Source organism: Rhinatrema bivittatum, chromosome 3, assembly GCF_901001135.1.
Source record: "Rhinatrema bivittatum chromosome 3, aRhiBiv1.1, whole genome shotgun sequence".
Lineage (NCBI taxonomy): Eukaryota > Metazoa > Chordata > Amphibia > Gymnophiona > Rhinatrematidae > Rhinatrema > Rhinatrema bivittatum.
Genome location: NC_042617.1, coordinates 323,935,437 through 323,950,733, shown reverse-complemented (window position 1 = coordinate 323,950,733; position 15,297 = coordinate 323,935,437). Strand labels below are relative to the sequence as shown.

Here is a 15,297-nt window from a genome sequence, read left to right as displayed (position 1 = left end):
GACAGCCTTCTAGACTGTCAAATATGGAAAGTATTGCATGTGTTGTACCTTACTAGAGACCTCCTGCAGGACTCAGCTGTATATCGGGGGGGGGGACGGGGACTATGCCTTATATCCACTTCTATTATATATTGTTGCATACTTATGTCGTTCAGTTGTGTAATGCTACCTGTAAGACTGCTAATAGATTGCATCATCGATCACACATCCTGTACAACTTAACACCACCTAAAGAACAGATGCTAAAGAACTTTCCTGTGCAGCACCACCTTGGGACTTGGAATAATGGCAGTTCCTGTGGGGGAGGGTGTTACGAGCGCGCGCGGGCGTCTCGAGCTGGTGGTGAGCCCTTGGGCCACGGCAAAAGCTAGGGAGGAGCCCCAGCCACACCGTGGGAGGTGAGCTGGGCAGCCATGGTAAGCCAGGCGGGTACAAAAGCAGAGAGTCCGACCCTCAGCCGGACCTGCACGCCCATGGTAGCCAACACTGGGAAGTTGACTGATGAACGGTCCTCCCGGACCTGCCGCAGGGAACGGCAATGGGCAGCAGGCCGGACAGAGGCGAGGGCAGACAGAGTCCTTTACACTGAAGACGTCAGACGGGGGCTGAAGCAGACATCCAAGACAGGCTGAAGCAAGACGTTGGAGACATCAGGGCAAAGGCTGAAGCAGACATCGTAGACAAGGCAGGTGCAGACATCGTAGACAAGGCTGGAAGGAAACATGGCACTGTCCATCAGGGCGCCCTACTCAGCCCACCCGTGGGACTGAGTCGCGGACCACCCTGTCCCAGACGCGCCCTACACAGCCCAGGAAGGCTGGTCGCGGACCACGCTGAGGAAAGGAGGGTGCAGGGAAGATCCAGGCAAACAGGAACTCCGATGCTGGGATACTGACATCTGGAGCCCCTTCGGCTGGCAGGCAGGGAAGCTCAAGAGCCCGGGGGACGAATCCCTCCTGTTGGCCACTCCAGGGCCCAACAGGACAGAAGGCTCAGGAACCAGACGAGGACAACAAGGAAGAGCAGGAACTGGATCAGACATCAGGTAACACATCAAGGCAGACATCAGTAACATCAGGTAGCGGACATCAAACAGGACATCAAGGCAGAGACACTGGACAGGGACCCATCAAGGCATAGGCGATCACGGAGGACCTGGATCGGCAAGGTTACAGACGACTGTAGAGCCCTATCCGAAGGCCAGTTGCAAATGACAAGAAAGTCCTTAAATACTGGAGGTAGAAGGCAACTCCCTGGGAGGAGCTTGCCAGGACCGCCCACCGCTGGCCCTATAAATGGTGTAGAGAGCTGCGGGCCGGCCCCTAGGAGAAGGGCATCGCCAAACAGGAAGTCCAAACACAGAGGCATGCAAGCCACAGGAACAGCTAGGCCTCTCAGGCCCTGGAGCAAGTCCCGGATGGTGCACAGGAGAGGCCCTGGCTTCGAAGTGGCCTCCGGGAGGAAGGTAAGAGACCACCTGTAGCGCAGCAACAGGGGGGAGGGGGTTTCACGGTTCAACGCTGGGAATATATTGATGAAGTACAGATATGAAGCTCATGATGTTGTGATAATTATAACATCAGCAATACTATACATAGTTATCACTGTCATGTATGTTGCATTTATATTACTTCTGAAAACTTTAATAAAATAAAAAAAAAAGTAAGCACTCAAGAATCTGTGTAAATGCTGTTTAGATTAATTTATATGTTGAATACTGCACCATACACAATGTTTAGTTTTAAGGTTCTGTTCATTAATCCACTATTGCTTTAGCTAGCAGCAGCATGACAAGGCAACCAGGTGGCACATTTTACTAACTACACGAGTGGTATGTTTTTGAAAAATAAGCAATTATGTGTAATTGTAACTAAACACCTAATGTTCCATATAAACATGATCAATTAAGATATCGTGATACACTGTAGTTTCAATATTGAGGGATATATGTTTAGAATACTGCTGCTTTGATTACCGGTACTTGTACATTTGTCATGCCGTATAATACAGAATGAGGAATCAGATTTGGTGTTTTATCCATTAAATATGCCCAAAATAATTTTTTTTTTTAATTTTGTACTTATTCAGAGTAAATGTGTCACCGGCGATAAACCCACAGTAAACATAACTTTGGGGCTGTCTTCATATATTGCATAATCAGAGTTTTTGACTGCATACAATATTTACAACAGCACACCAGGGTATGGTTTTCCTTCACATCCTTTAATTGTACTACCCACTTTCTTTGTCACATTTGTCACTGTCAAGTTTGACATTAGTGCTTCTAGTGTTTAATACTGATTTTATTATTTTTTCCAAGGCTAATAGTACACTATGGTGTATACTCTTTCCAAAGTAGTCTCATACTCCTAGAATGATGCATCTGACAAGTGACAATAACCAGTTAAGATTGCAGCATGATTAGACTGGGTAAAAAGATTTTAAAAATTTATGAATATATTTTCAAAACATTTTTACTCTAAAAAAAAGTTAGATTTCCAAAAATAAATTTGTTTTTTCATTATATTAATGATACCAATAGATGGTTACCAAGACAGTTTGATAGACAGGGCTCATACAGGTATCTAGTCCAGATATTAATCTTTTCCTATGTTTATGTACATGTCCCTCTCCACAATACTGTATGTCATTTTCCCAGTTTATTAATGTTTTCATTGTTATGAGTATTGTTTCACATTATTTATATTAATGTAGGATCTCATACTGTGTTTTGTTTATATCTTTTAGCCCCCGAAGCAGCCTGTTTTATGTGGTGAAACTTGGCTGAGTCGGGCTATTGAGCAATTTATAATAAAGTATTTAAGGATTCGAGATATCCCCCTTTTTTGTTTACTTCATGGCTTTGATAGATCTTCCTTGTTTTCTGGGTCCAATCTGAGGAAGCAAGCCACTAAAGAAATACATACTTGAGGTATCCTATCCCCTCTTAGGTATCCACGTTTAGATCCTCAAGCCTCATCTTACTGGGCTTTTGATGCCACCTCTGGCCCCCCTTTCCTCTCTCCAGGTGAGCTCGTACCATGCTTCTGGCTCCAGTCACTACCTAGTACTCTTGCTATTCTGAGATCAGAGATTGTTTGAGTTTGGTTTTACAGAAGTTTTAATGATACAAGGGCAATGTTTCAGACAATTCCCTAGGATGAAAACAATTACTCATGCTAACATCTGCGTCAACTCATGCTGGACAAGTTGTATACTAGCAAATGCCAATGCTAACTAAAAATAAAACAAACAAGACACACCAAAATCTGTCCCTCGCTTCCATGTGTGTAAACAGTACAAGGCCAAAGCAATGTGAGACATCTGTTTGTGAACCAATTCATAGAGACCATCCAGCGTGCAATGTGACTGATGAGGATACCACCACCTACAGATGTTATGTCAAAAAAGTATTTACCATGAAACGAGGCAAGGGAAGGAATCATCATTGCCATCATGAAGTATGGGTGCAGACTTACCATCCAACCTCCCTGCTCATCAGATCTACAAGAACTGTTTGGCCAACAGTCAGCAAGTCCTACTGTATTGCTTGCAAGTAATTAACACAGCAGAACCTTGCTTCCTTTTCACAAATTATCTAATGATCCCTAGTATTAGTACTGTATCATTTATAAATCACTAGATGTATTTGTACAGCCCTGCATATAAAAAAAAAAGTACCTGCTCCATGAAGCTTACAATTTGTCAAGAAAGAGCCTATGGGAAGCATATTTCCTGGTGATGTGGTCAGGATTCACCGACAGACATGGGCTCTTACGAGATCAGCTCTCCCTGTTCTATGAATAGTGTCAACACATGTAGCGAGCCTGGGAGTTGGTCTATGGGGGCCAGCCCAGCATGCATCACCATGTGGAGGCAGCACTCAGAACTAGGGAGATGGGAGTCCCCATCATTGCACACAGCACCTAGCAACTGATTGTCATGCTCTACAAGACGTCCTGGTGCATGCCTCCAGCTGAGGTGGTGGGGGGGGCATATGAAAATTAAAGTAAAATATCCCAGAGGCTTGTTCTGATTTGAACTGGAAGCTACAGGAGGAGGAAAATTCCTGTGCAAAACATAAGCACATCTTTGCAGTCTCAGTGTAGATTTGAGGTAGCAGTGCCATTACTTTGACTGTTCTGCTTGGAGATGTGAACATTTAAGCCTCTGCAGTCTGTTGCAGGGTTCACAAACATGCTTCCCTGTCAGAGTAAATTAAGACACTGTCCTTTATATCTGCTATCATCTTGTAACCAGTTTTGAGTGGCAGCTGTAAACATAGTAACCATGCTGAAATATGAAATCAGTCTTGCACATGACACCAAAATGTCACCCAAGTAAGATGCTACCTTAAGGTCTACAAATGCTTAAACACTAATTAGACAATAGCACATGGTTACACAAATTTTGTATTCATTAGGGAGACCATGGGTAGTCCAAATAGTATTCAGATACACATGAGAGTCACTTTTCAAAAAAGGCAAAACCACCAAGAAATCAGTTGTCAGTGGGTCATTTTTCTAACTACCTGCATGAAGTTTTCCCCAGTTTCAAAGTGAAAGTGCATGCACACTTTCATTTTGAACCTTATCCCAGGAAATTACCTGCACTTTTACACCTGCTGATTTGATTGGGTAGTTCTGAATAAATGTGCAGGCTTCAGAAAAAAAACACAAGTGTGTGCATAAGTGGAAGGCTCTCCCCAATCCCAGCAAAGAAATCTCCAGCACACAGCAAAATCAAGTGTTTATATATTGCCACAAAATTACTCAAGCAGTGATGGGCCTTGCCCCTAAAAATAAAATAAGTCTATACAATAGGCTTGGCCAGCGAGAGCAGCTGTTGGAAGTTGGGTTAGTTGTCTCCGTGCTGCAGAAAGCACTAGCTGCTGCATTTCATATGGCATTGCTCCTTCCAGGCTTCCCCAATCTCTTCCTACTTACCGTTCAAACATAGTACCCACAGGCAGCTTACATTATGGCTTTGGTCAAGACACTGCTCACAGGATGTGAAGTTTCCACAGTCAGCTGAAAAACAGAAAAATAGTTTCACATTATAAATATAAAAAGTCAGTAGGTCTTTAAATCCCTTTCACAATTTTAAGAGCCAGACTTTGCTAATTTTGTAAGGAGGAACCATGCTCATTTCACCTACTTAAGAGTACAGTTCAAGCAATTCAAAGCATTTTGATAGATATTTAAATTTCTATTTACCAGATAACTTTGGAAAACCTGGCGAGGGAGGAGTTTTGATGATACTCATCTACAGAAACAGAAGTACAAACATGAGCCAGTGGCATGGTACAGCCGAGCAGGATGGGCTGAGGCATCAGTTTACATCTAGGCAGTCCCACCTCAGACGGAGCTCCTACCTGCTATTCCTCCGAAACAAGTAAAGCTGTGCCAGAGGTGCTGCTCCCTAGAGATCTGCTTGGGCCTTCCACCTGTTGACTTTGGTTTCTCATTAAACACACTGGCACACACACCAGGTTCATACATTCTTCAGGCTACGCCCTTTGCTCCTGTCACTTTGCATCTATTTGAAATGCACCTTGGGCCACATCCAAGTCAAGTCTACAAACACTATATAATGATTTCACTGGCTGCTGAGTTTGAGGGACATGTCAGACACGATAAGAAACCCCAGACAGGAGACACCTGCAAATACCCAATTAAAATAAAAGCATTTATACATGCTAACAGCTTCAGCACCAGAAACCCTGGCAGCAACTTTAACCTAATGCTGGTAACTTCAAAGTAGGCTGGAGGAGACTAGAACTGCTGCTTCCAGGGACAAGGGGAAGCAGCCACAATCTTGAAGATATTGTAATAAACAAGCCAAGTTAAGTGTGCTAAAGGAAAAGAATGTTCCTGCAAAGGAATAAGTAGCCCGGTGGCTATGAACCAGTTTAGCCAAAGCTCAAATCCCACTGCTGCTCCTTGTGACCTTAGATCATAGGCCCTCTGTGCAAGGGAGGGGGTTCCTACACTACATGAATGCAACTCACCCCGAGATAGATCTAAGCACCAACCTCTGCAGACCTCTAAGAAGTATCCGTGAATACATTCCTCTTACTTACTCTTGCAGAGTACCTTCATTTGGAAACCTTGCTTAACATCTACAGAAGTCTCAGCAAGGCAAGCACTACTAGTGAAATCTGAAGGGAAGGAAAATAGTTCCATAATGGCCACACATCACCCACTTTTTTCAGTAGTCGGGACTAACGATAGCGGTAACAGTGCGGACCCTTCAGAAAGCATCCCTAGCACAGCTATAAGCAATGGACCGCAGGAAAGAGACCATAGCAGCTAACGAAAGTATTATGACAAGGTGGTTACAGGGACCCCCTGAAGATAATGAAATGGGCTTTTTTATGCTACAGAAAAAGATACCAAGGGAAAGTATTATGTAAGTGACAACATCTTTAAACAGAGAAGAGGAAGGCTAACCAGGAGTATAGAAGAACAAGGAAAAGGCAAATAAATATGAAAACTATGGAATGGCTTGAACAAAACCAAGCACCAGAAACCAAGTTAGAGCACCCAATTTCTGGCTCTGACATTCAACATTTTCCCCATCAAGACCTAGTAAACTGCAAATACCAACTGCTCAGACAGCCAGACCCCCCCCCCCCCCCCACACACACACAATGGATATTAGGAAGCATGCTTCTCCTTCCAAAGAGACCTCATATTCTAAGTTCATGACATGGGGAACCAAAGACCAGTGGATTCTGAATAAAGCCATCATGACCAGCTGTACGAGAAGTCAAAAGCTCAGGATAACGATTGATTAAAGCTTTTGAGAGCATCCTGCACTCTTCAATAAGTGGCCCTGAAATGTGCTGTTTACATGTAATGTGCCTAGTGCAGCCTGGTTGCTATGGACAGAATACAAGCAAAATGTAAAGAGTAGAGAGTGAATTCTGCATTCCTCAAGTACACCAAGTTCAACATGAAGACGTGCCAGACTCCTCTCATGGAACATATTATTCCTAATATTAAGATCCAGTGAGGAGTATTTCAGGGATATTCCCACTCACTCGTTTAGTTTGGCACTGAATCCAAATACTCTTAATTCCTGGGACTATGGCAGAGACATTCATTAATCACCACATCTACTGTTTGTGGACGATTTGAAGCTTTACAGTCCTGTGACCACTTAGCAGAACCCCCGACTAGTTGACAGTTTCATATGAGATTTGTCTTCCAAACATGCCCTTCTTTAAAGAAAAGAAAGCAAAGCTGATAACATCACAGCTGAAATTAACAGAAGTTAAACAGAAAGGCAAATACAATAATCTAAAAAGATGAAGTTAAAAAGGTACAATCTAGCACACATTACCAAGATTAGCAAAGAGTACAAGACTGAAATTGATATTGAAAAGTGCTTTAACAAGATACAAGTTATCAACCTGCAATCTTTGCACTGCTACTGGTTTGGGAATTGTGGACTGGCCACCATAATCTCAAACAGATGAGATGCAAAATAAAACCCATTCCAAGAGCTGAAAGTGGTTTGGGCCTTACAGAGATATTAAAAGCCTCCAAGCATACCTAACAGCATCAGATACAAATAATTTTTGTACTTCAGCACTTTGGGTAACAACTAAAATCAGTCTCTTTCCTGGAGCATAGACAATTATTTTGATAAGCAAAAGGAATGAGTGAGAATTTAACAGCACACCTGTGGAAAGGCAACAAAACATGCAACACAAGAGGAAAAGCCCTTTAAACAACTGGATCAGCCAACAAAGAAAAATGTCACTAAAGCACAAATACACTGTTACTGCTGTAATGGCAATCAGATCAATACCTGATAAAGGAATCGTTAAGGTGAACTTAAACCTAAAGATGAGACTGAGAAATGTAGCACAGGACTGAACAGAGAAAAATGGTTCATCGCCGGCACAGAACACCAAAGCTAATGCAAATTCTGTTTAACAGAGCTGGGAATGGGTTCACATTGTGTGCATGCTGTCAGAAGACTTGTATACCAAAAAGAGGAGGTAGCATTATTTGCCTTCCAGTGGATGAGCAAACATCAGAAAAGCATTGGGATCACTATGAAGGGCAATAGGTGTGCGAGCCCTCTGCTGCGGTGTAACTAATGCAGCCTCGAGGGCAAACCCACAAGGCCTATGCACCCTGTAGTGGGAGAGACCAGAGCTTCACTTATACTAGCCACCTCCCCCTGCAGATTGAGGACTTAGGCATATCCCTAAGGTAGTGAAAAGAACTAGAGTCCAAAAGACAAACCGGGGTCAGAGCAGGCTGCAGACTAATGGAAGCAGACAGGCCAAGGTCAGGGAAGGAGGCTAGTAAGAGTGGTCAGATGCAGGCAGCAGGCAATGGTGGTCAGGTCTAAGCAAGATGTTGAGATCCAGAGAGCCAGGCCAAGGGTAGAAGACACTGGACAAGACTGACAGGGCAGGGCTGGACTCCAGAATACAGAACAGGAAGTAGGAACATGCACACATGTACCGCAAGGCAGAAGACTCGTTGCTGAGGCGAGATAATGCTGCAGGGCCCTTGTTTAAATAGCCCGGTTGGGCCGACATTGGGAGGCCCCTACCTGGCCTATATTATGTGTGCACACTGAAAGGAAGGCGGTGGCTTGGCAGGGTCAGCAGCATGCAGAGATGGTGGCATTCTGCTGTGAAAGAAGGCCTTTGGTAGTGGTTAGTGGTGGGAGCAAGTGCAGTGTCTTGAGGGAGCCCTTTGAGTTGCCAAACATAACAGATCACAATCCTGAAACTGTAGAGAATGAAGACGTAATCACCTGGGTCATTCCCACTGATAAACATGATGCAAGAAAAAACAAACACACACACTGATAGCAATGCTATTGCATTTTTCTTCTCTCAGATGTCCATACCATAACTTCACAGTCCAGATGTATTCCACACATTAAGAAAGGTGGAAAGAAGGCAAAACGATTACCGGCATGGTTAAAAGGGGAGGTGAAAGAAGCTATTTTAGCCAAAAGATCTTCATTCAAAAATTGGAAGAAGGATCCAACAGAAGAAAATAGGATAAAGCATAAACACTGGCAAGTTAAATGTAAGACATTGATAAGACAGGCTAAGAGAGAATTTGAAAAGAAGTTGGCTGTAGAAGCAAAAACTCACAGTAAAAACTTTTTAAAATATATCCGAAGCAGAAAGCCTGTGAGGGAGTCAGTTGGACCATTAGATGATCGAGGGGTTAAAGGGGCACTTAGAGAAGATAAGGCCATCGCGGAAAGATTAAATGATTTCTTTGCTTCGGTGTTTACTGAAGAGGATGTTGGGGACGTACCTGTAATGGAGAAGGTTTTCATGGGTAATGATTCAGATGGACTGAATCAAATCACGGTGAACCTAGAAGATGTGGTAGGCCTGATTGACAAACTGAAGAGTAGTAAATCACCTGAACCGGATGGTATACACCCCAGAGTTCTGAAGGAACTAAAAAATGAAATTTCAGACCTATTAGTAAAAATTTGTAACTTATCATTAAAATCATCCATTGTATCTGAAGACTGGAGGATAGCAAATGTAACCCCAATATTTAAAAAGGGCTCCAGGGGCGATCCAGGAAATTACAGACCGGTTAGCCTGACTTCAGTGCCAGGAAAAATAGTGGAAAGTGTTCTAAACATCAAAATCACAGAACATATAGAAAGACATGGTTTAATGGAACAAAGTCAGCATGGCTTTACCCAGGGAAAGTCTTGCCTCACAAATCTGCTTCACTTTTTTGAAGGAGTTAATAAACATGTGGATAAAGGTGAACCAGTAGATATAGTATACTTGGATTTTCAGAAGGCGTTTGACAAAGTTCCTCATGAGAGGCTTCTAGGAAAAGTAAAAAGTCATGGGATAGGTGGCGATGTCCTTTCGTAGATTGCAAACTGGCTAAAAGACAGAAAACAGAGAGTAGGATTAAATGGGCAATTTTCTCAGTGGAAGGGAGTGGACAGTGGAGTGCCTCAGGGATCTGTATTGGGACCCTTACTGTTCAATATATTTATAAATGATCTGGAAAGAAATAAGACTAGTGAGATAATCAAATTTGCAGATGACACAAAATTGTTCAGAGTAGTTAAATCACAAGCAGATTGTGATAAATTGCAGGAAGACCTTGTGAGACTGGAAAATTGGGCATCCAAATGGCAGATGAAATTTAATGTGGATAAGTGCAAGGTGATGCATATAGGGAAAAATAACCCATGCTATAATTACACAATGTTGGGTTCCATATTAGGTGCTACAACCCAAGAAAGATCTAGGTGTTATAGTGGATAACACATTGAAATCGTCGGTGCAGTGTGCTGCGGCAGTCAAAAAAGCAAACAGAATGTTGGGAATTAGAAAAGGAATGGTGAATAAAACGGAAAATGTCATAATGCCTCTATCGCTCCATGGTGAGACCGCACCTTGAATACTGTGTACAATTCTGGTCGCCGCATCTCAAAAAAGATATAATTGCGATGGTGAAGGTACAGAGAAGGGCGACCAAAATGATAAATGGGATGGAACAGCTCCCCTATGAGGAAAGACTAAAGAGGTTAGGACTTTTCAGCTTGGAGAAGAGACGACTGAGGGGGGGATATGATAGAGGTGGACGTGTACTCTATACCGACTAACAGCGTTTAAATATCATCGCCTCTCTAAATTCTATCAAATCTGGAATCCCTACATTTCCTGGAGGCCGCTACCCCTACCGCCACTTTCCTACCATTCCTGAATGCCAGAATGGACACTGCAAAGCTTGGTGCACACTGACATTTTCTCCATCCTCCATGCAAGCATGTTTTTTCGGACTTTTTCCTTTTCTTGTTTTTCTTTTTTCTTGTTCTTATTTCTCATCACGTATATTTTATCTCATGGTAATGAGTAGCATGACGGGGGGGAGGGGGAGGGTGACTATTGTACCTCTTGTAAATGTTGCCATGTACCCATTATTCTTGTATTTCTTGTTTCCTACTTGTACTGTTGTTGGTCACGGCAATAAAAAAATTATAAATTTAAAAAAAAAAAAAATCATGAGAGGTCTAGAACGGGTAGATGTGAATCGGTTATTTACTCTTTCGGATAGTAGAAAGACTAGGGGGCACTCCATGAAGTTAGCATGGGGCACATTTAAAACTAATCGGAGAAAGTTCTTTTTTACTCAACGCACAATTAAACTCTGGAATTTGTTGGCAGAGAATGTGGTTAGTGCAGTTAGTATAGCTGTGTTTAAAAAAGGATTGGATAAGTTCTTGGAGGAGAAGTCCATTACCTGCTATTAAGTTCACTTAGAGAATAGCCACTGCCATTAGTAATGGTTACATGGAAGAGACTTAGTTTTTGGGTACTTGCCAGGTTCTTATGGCCTGGATTGGCCACTGTTGGAAACAGGATGCTGGGCTTGATGGACCCTTGGTCTGACCCAGTATGGCATTTTCTTATGTTCTTAAGCAACTACACTGTACAACGTATGGAGGAGAAAAATCCTGATGCACCAAATGATTCAGTCACCAAGAAAATAGTGCAGAGATATAGAAATTGTTTGTTATATTTGGTGCCACTAGCCTGATTGTAAAGAACTTCCAGGAACATCCTGAGAAGTCACCTCTACCCATTGTACCTTACAAACTCACAGGTCGATACAGTAAGGCCGCGGTAGAAACAGTGCGGCAGTGTCAGACGCACCCTTCCTCCCCGCACGCACAGCTCTCTTGACTTAGCGCCTGATACTCTCTTCTAATTGCATGCAAATGCATGCCGAGGCTGTGAAGTGTTAGGGAAGGGTTAGGCCCGCGCAACCCATTTTACTGTATAGGCGCTTAATACAGCGCCTATACAGTAACCTGGGTGCGCTCGTACCTGTCATTTCAAATGTCATTTCAAATGTCATTTGAAATGACAGGCACCAGGAAGTGTAAAAAAACCCCAAAAAACCAAAAATATGTAAAAACCTGAGTGTTAAAAAAAAATGTTTAAATACCTGTCACTTTTGTGCGGTCATCCAGGCAGCGGCGGGAGCCGGAGGGCCGCATGGGTCCAGGCGGGCGGCGGCGGGAGCCGGGTGTCCGATCGGGCGGGTAGGCGCGTGTTCGATCGGGCGGGTAGGCGGCGGGATCCGGGGGGCGGGTGGGCCTTGGGCGGGTAGGCGCGTGTTCGATCGGGCGGGTAGGCAGCGGGATCCGGCTGGGCGCGTGTTCAAACGAGGCCGCGGGCCGGGTCACACAGGCGCAGGAGCCGGTGGCGAAAGCAGCCTCCGGCAGCCCCCACCTGCAGTGAATGAATGCGCGCCTGTGCGACCCGTGCGATTCGGTGCGTCGTGACGTCACGCCTTGAGCGCCGAATCGCACGGGTCGCACAGGCGCGCATTCATTCACTGCAGGTGGGGGCTGCCGGAGGCTGCTTTCGCCACCGGCCCCTCCGCCTGGATGAAAGCACGCCTGTGTGACCCGGCCCGCGGCCTTGTTTGAACACGCGCCCAGCCGGATCCCGCTGCCTACCCGCCCGAACACGCGCCTACCCGCCCAAGGCCCCCCCGGATCCCGCCGCCGCTGCCCAAGGCCCACCCGCCCCCCGGAACCGACGACCGCCGGCTCCCTCTGCCTGGATGAATGGCCGTGCGATTTCAGCGCTGAAGGCAGTCACATGCCGTGACTGCTTTCAGCACTGAAATCGCACGGCCATTCCTTCACTGCCGGTGGCTGTGCATTCATCCAGGCAGAGGGAACCGTGGGCCGTTTTCGCCACCGGTTCCCTCTGCCTGGATGAATGCCCGTGCGATTTTGGCGCTCATGGCATGAGCGCCAAAATCGCACGGGCATTCATTCCGGCGGGGGCCGTACGTTCATCCAGGCAGAGGGAACCAGAGGCCGTTTTGCCGCCCGCTCCCTCTGCCTGGATGGATGCCCGTGCGAAATCGGGAGGAAGGGAGAAGGGACTGCCGTAGCAGGCCCGAGCCTTACTACTTTTTCGTTTTGTTTTTTTTTTGCTTCGGGAGGAGGGGACCGGACGGGGCTGCAGGAGACCGGACGGGACCAGGGCAGGTAAGCAATGTTTTTTACACTACACTACACTAACTCCTACTAGGGGGAGGCGGTAAACTAGCACGTTAAGGCCGCGGCAAAACAGCGGGTTACTGAGGAGATAATATCAGCGCCTGTTACAGTATCGGAGGGGAATAGCTAATTCCTTCATTATACAGCTTTTTCGTTCATTTACATGCTGGGTGCGGAAAGGGTTATGCGTCTGTTTTAGGAAGCGCTAGGGACGCGTGAAACTGGAGACTGTATCGCTGAATCGCCTTACTCGTCTGTATTGTGCGCTCCCAGCACATTACAGAAGGGGAATCTTTAACCGCACGTTACTGTATCGACCTGTCAATGAGGAGATCTCTTTGGCTCAACATAAGCATTCAGAACATTAGCAATGGATCGGAGAGACTGAGCCAACCTGGTTTATGAGAGGTTTGCTCCAGTCATGGTGTGTGCAAAACCCCCTCATCTACAGATACTACCCCCACAAACAGCATATAAGCATAAGAACAGCAGTTACTACCCTTAAAGAGACCATGGGGTAATCTGCACGGAGTGGCAGTTACTACCTTAAGAAGCTCACTGGGCAGACCAGGAGGAAAATTAGGTCCTTTCCTGCCATCATTTTTGTGTTTAGAAAGGTTTTAATGATCCAAAGGCGTCAAACCTCTTCCATTGGAAACAATTTAGTAGAACTAGGGGTCATGATTTGAAACTCCAGGGAGGATGACTTAGAACCAATGTCAGGAAGTATTTCTTCACAGAGAGGGTGGTGGATGGCTGGAATGCCCTTCCGGAGGAAGTGGTGAAGACAAACTGAAGGATTTCAAAAGGGGCATGGGATAAACACTGTGGATCCCTAAAAGGCTAGATCAGTGGTTCTCAACCTTTTTACTGTCAGGACACACCTGACAGATGGTTCTCACATGCATGACACAGTGACCCATGATAGTCATGGGGCTAGATGTAAAAGTACAGTTTGCATCCATGCGAACCCCCCTGACCCACAATAATGGATGTAAAGCAGAATTATGACATTCCCCGTACAACTCACCTTACAAAAAAGGTATTCTGGTTCTAGTGTCATCTCAGTAACTGCAACACAAACTCCAACTACCAGGCTCAATAGCCCTACTTATGAAAAGACAGCAGTTTATCACTAGTGCATATCCTCTTGAGAAAAAACAAATAAGACTGCTACAGTAAAATACCTCACCTCTGTCACATACACAGAAGCAACCTAACATATTCCCAGTCCCAGGATCTGCAGCAATGCACATAAACTAATCTGTACACAGTTACACCTGTATTATGGAATGCACTCAAACAGTAACAACCCTAGCTATGAAAAGGAAACACTATAAATATTAAATCAGGCCCTAAACACCAATACACCTATTAGGAAAACAGAACTAGCAAGCAGCTATAGATCCCAACACAGAAATAATTGTATAAGTATACTAATAAGCAGAATAAATGTTTCACAAAAACTATGAACAGAATATCCAACAATTAAAAACTCATAAAAATTTAAAATTTCTCCAAACACCAATAAAATATTTCAACAGCAGACATCACATAATATTTAGTAATTAAAATGGTAGTCAATCAAGAAAAATAAACTTAAGCCACCTTTACTAACCCCCCTCCAGCAGCTCTCCTGCTCTTCCATGCAGGCCAGTAGCAAACACCAGAAGCAACAGTGGCTGAAGCTCTGTACTCATGGTCCTCTTCCTTAGTGCCCACGACCAGTCTCTGTCACACACACACACCAGTCACACCCCCATGACCAGTTTCTGTCACACACCAATCATCTCCCAACCAGTCTCTCTTACATACATACCAGTCACCCTCTCTCTCATGCACACACACAGGTTTCCCACTTCCATGTTCTCTTACATATACAGGCTTCTCACTCCCATGCTGTGTCACACACACAGGCTTCCCACTCCTATGCTAGCTCTCTCCACATGCACAGGCTTCTCATTCCCATAATCACTTTCTCTCATACACATGCCAGTCATCTCCCTAATCAGTCACTTCCATTGTCTCTCCTATATACACACACACACACAACACCTCTGACCAGTTTCTCTCAATCACACACATGCTCTCACACACTTTACATAGATGATCTCAATCAAATGCTCTCACTTTCACACAGGCTCTCAGTCATTTACACATGCACACTCACACATCTTACAGACAGGCTGGCTGTCTCATTTCCTTCCCCCCTGAGCACAAATGGTAGCTGCAGCAGCCTCCTCCTCT

General features: G+C 44.7%; 1 protein-coding gene across 1 annotated transcript in view; it reads right to left on the bottom strand.

The window, feature by feature from the left end:
- The window catches only part of CD164 (CD164 molecule), a 104,083-nt gene that overhangs the window by 75,323 nt on the left and 13,463 nt on the right, over positions 1 to 15,297 (bottom strand). The window contains exon 2 of the mRNA XM_029595296.1: positions 4,947 to 5,030. Coding sequence (XP_029451156.1) covers positions 4,947 to 5,030 — 84 coding nt within the window. The remainder of the gene's footprint in view (positions 1 to 4,946; positions 5,031 to 15,297) is intronic.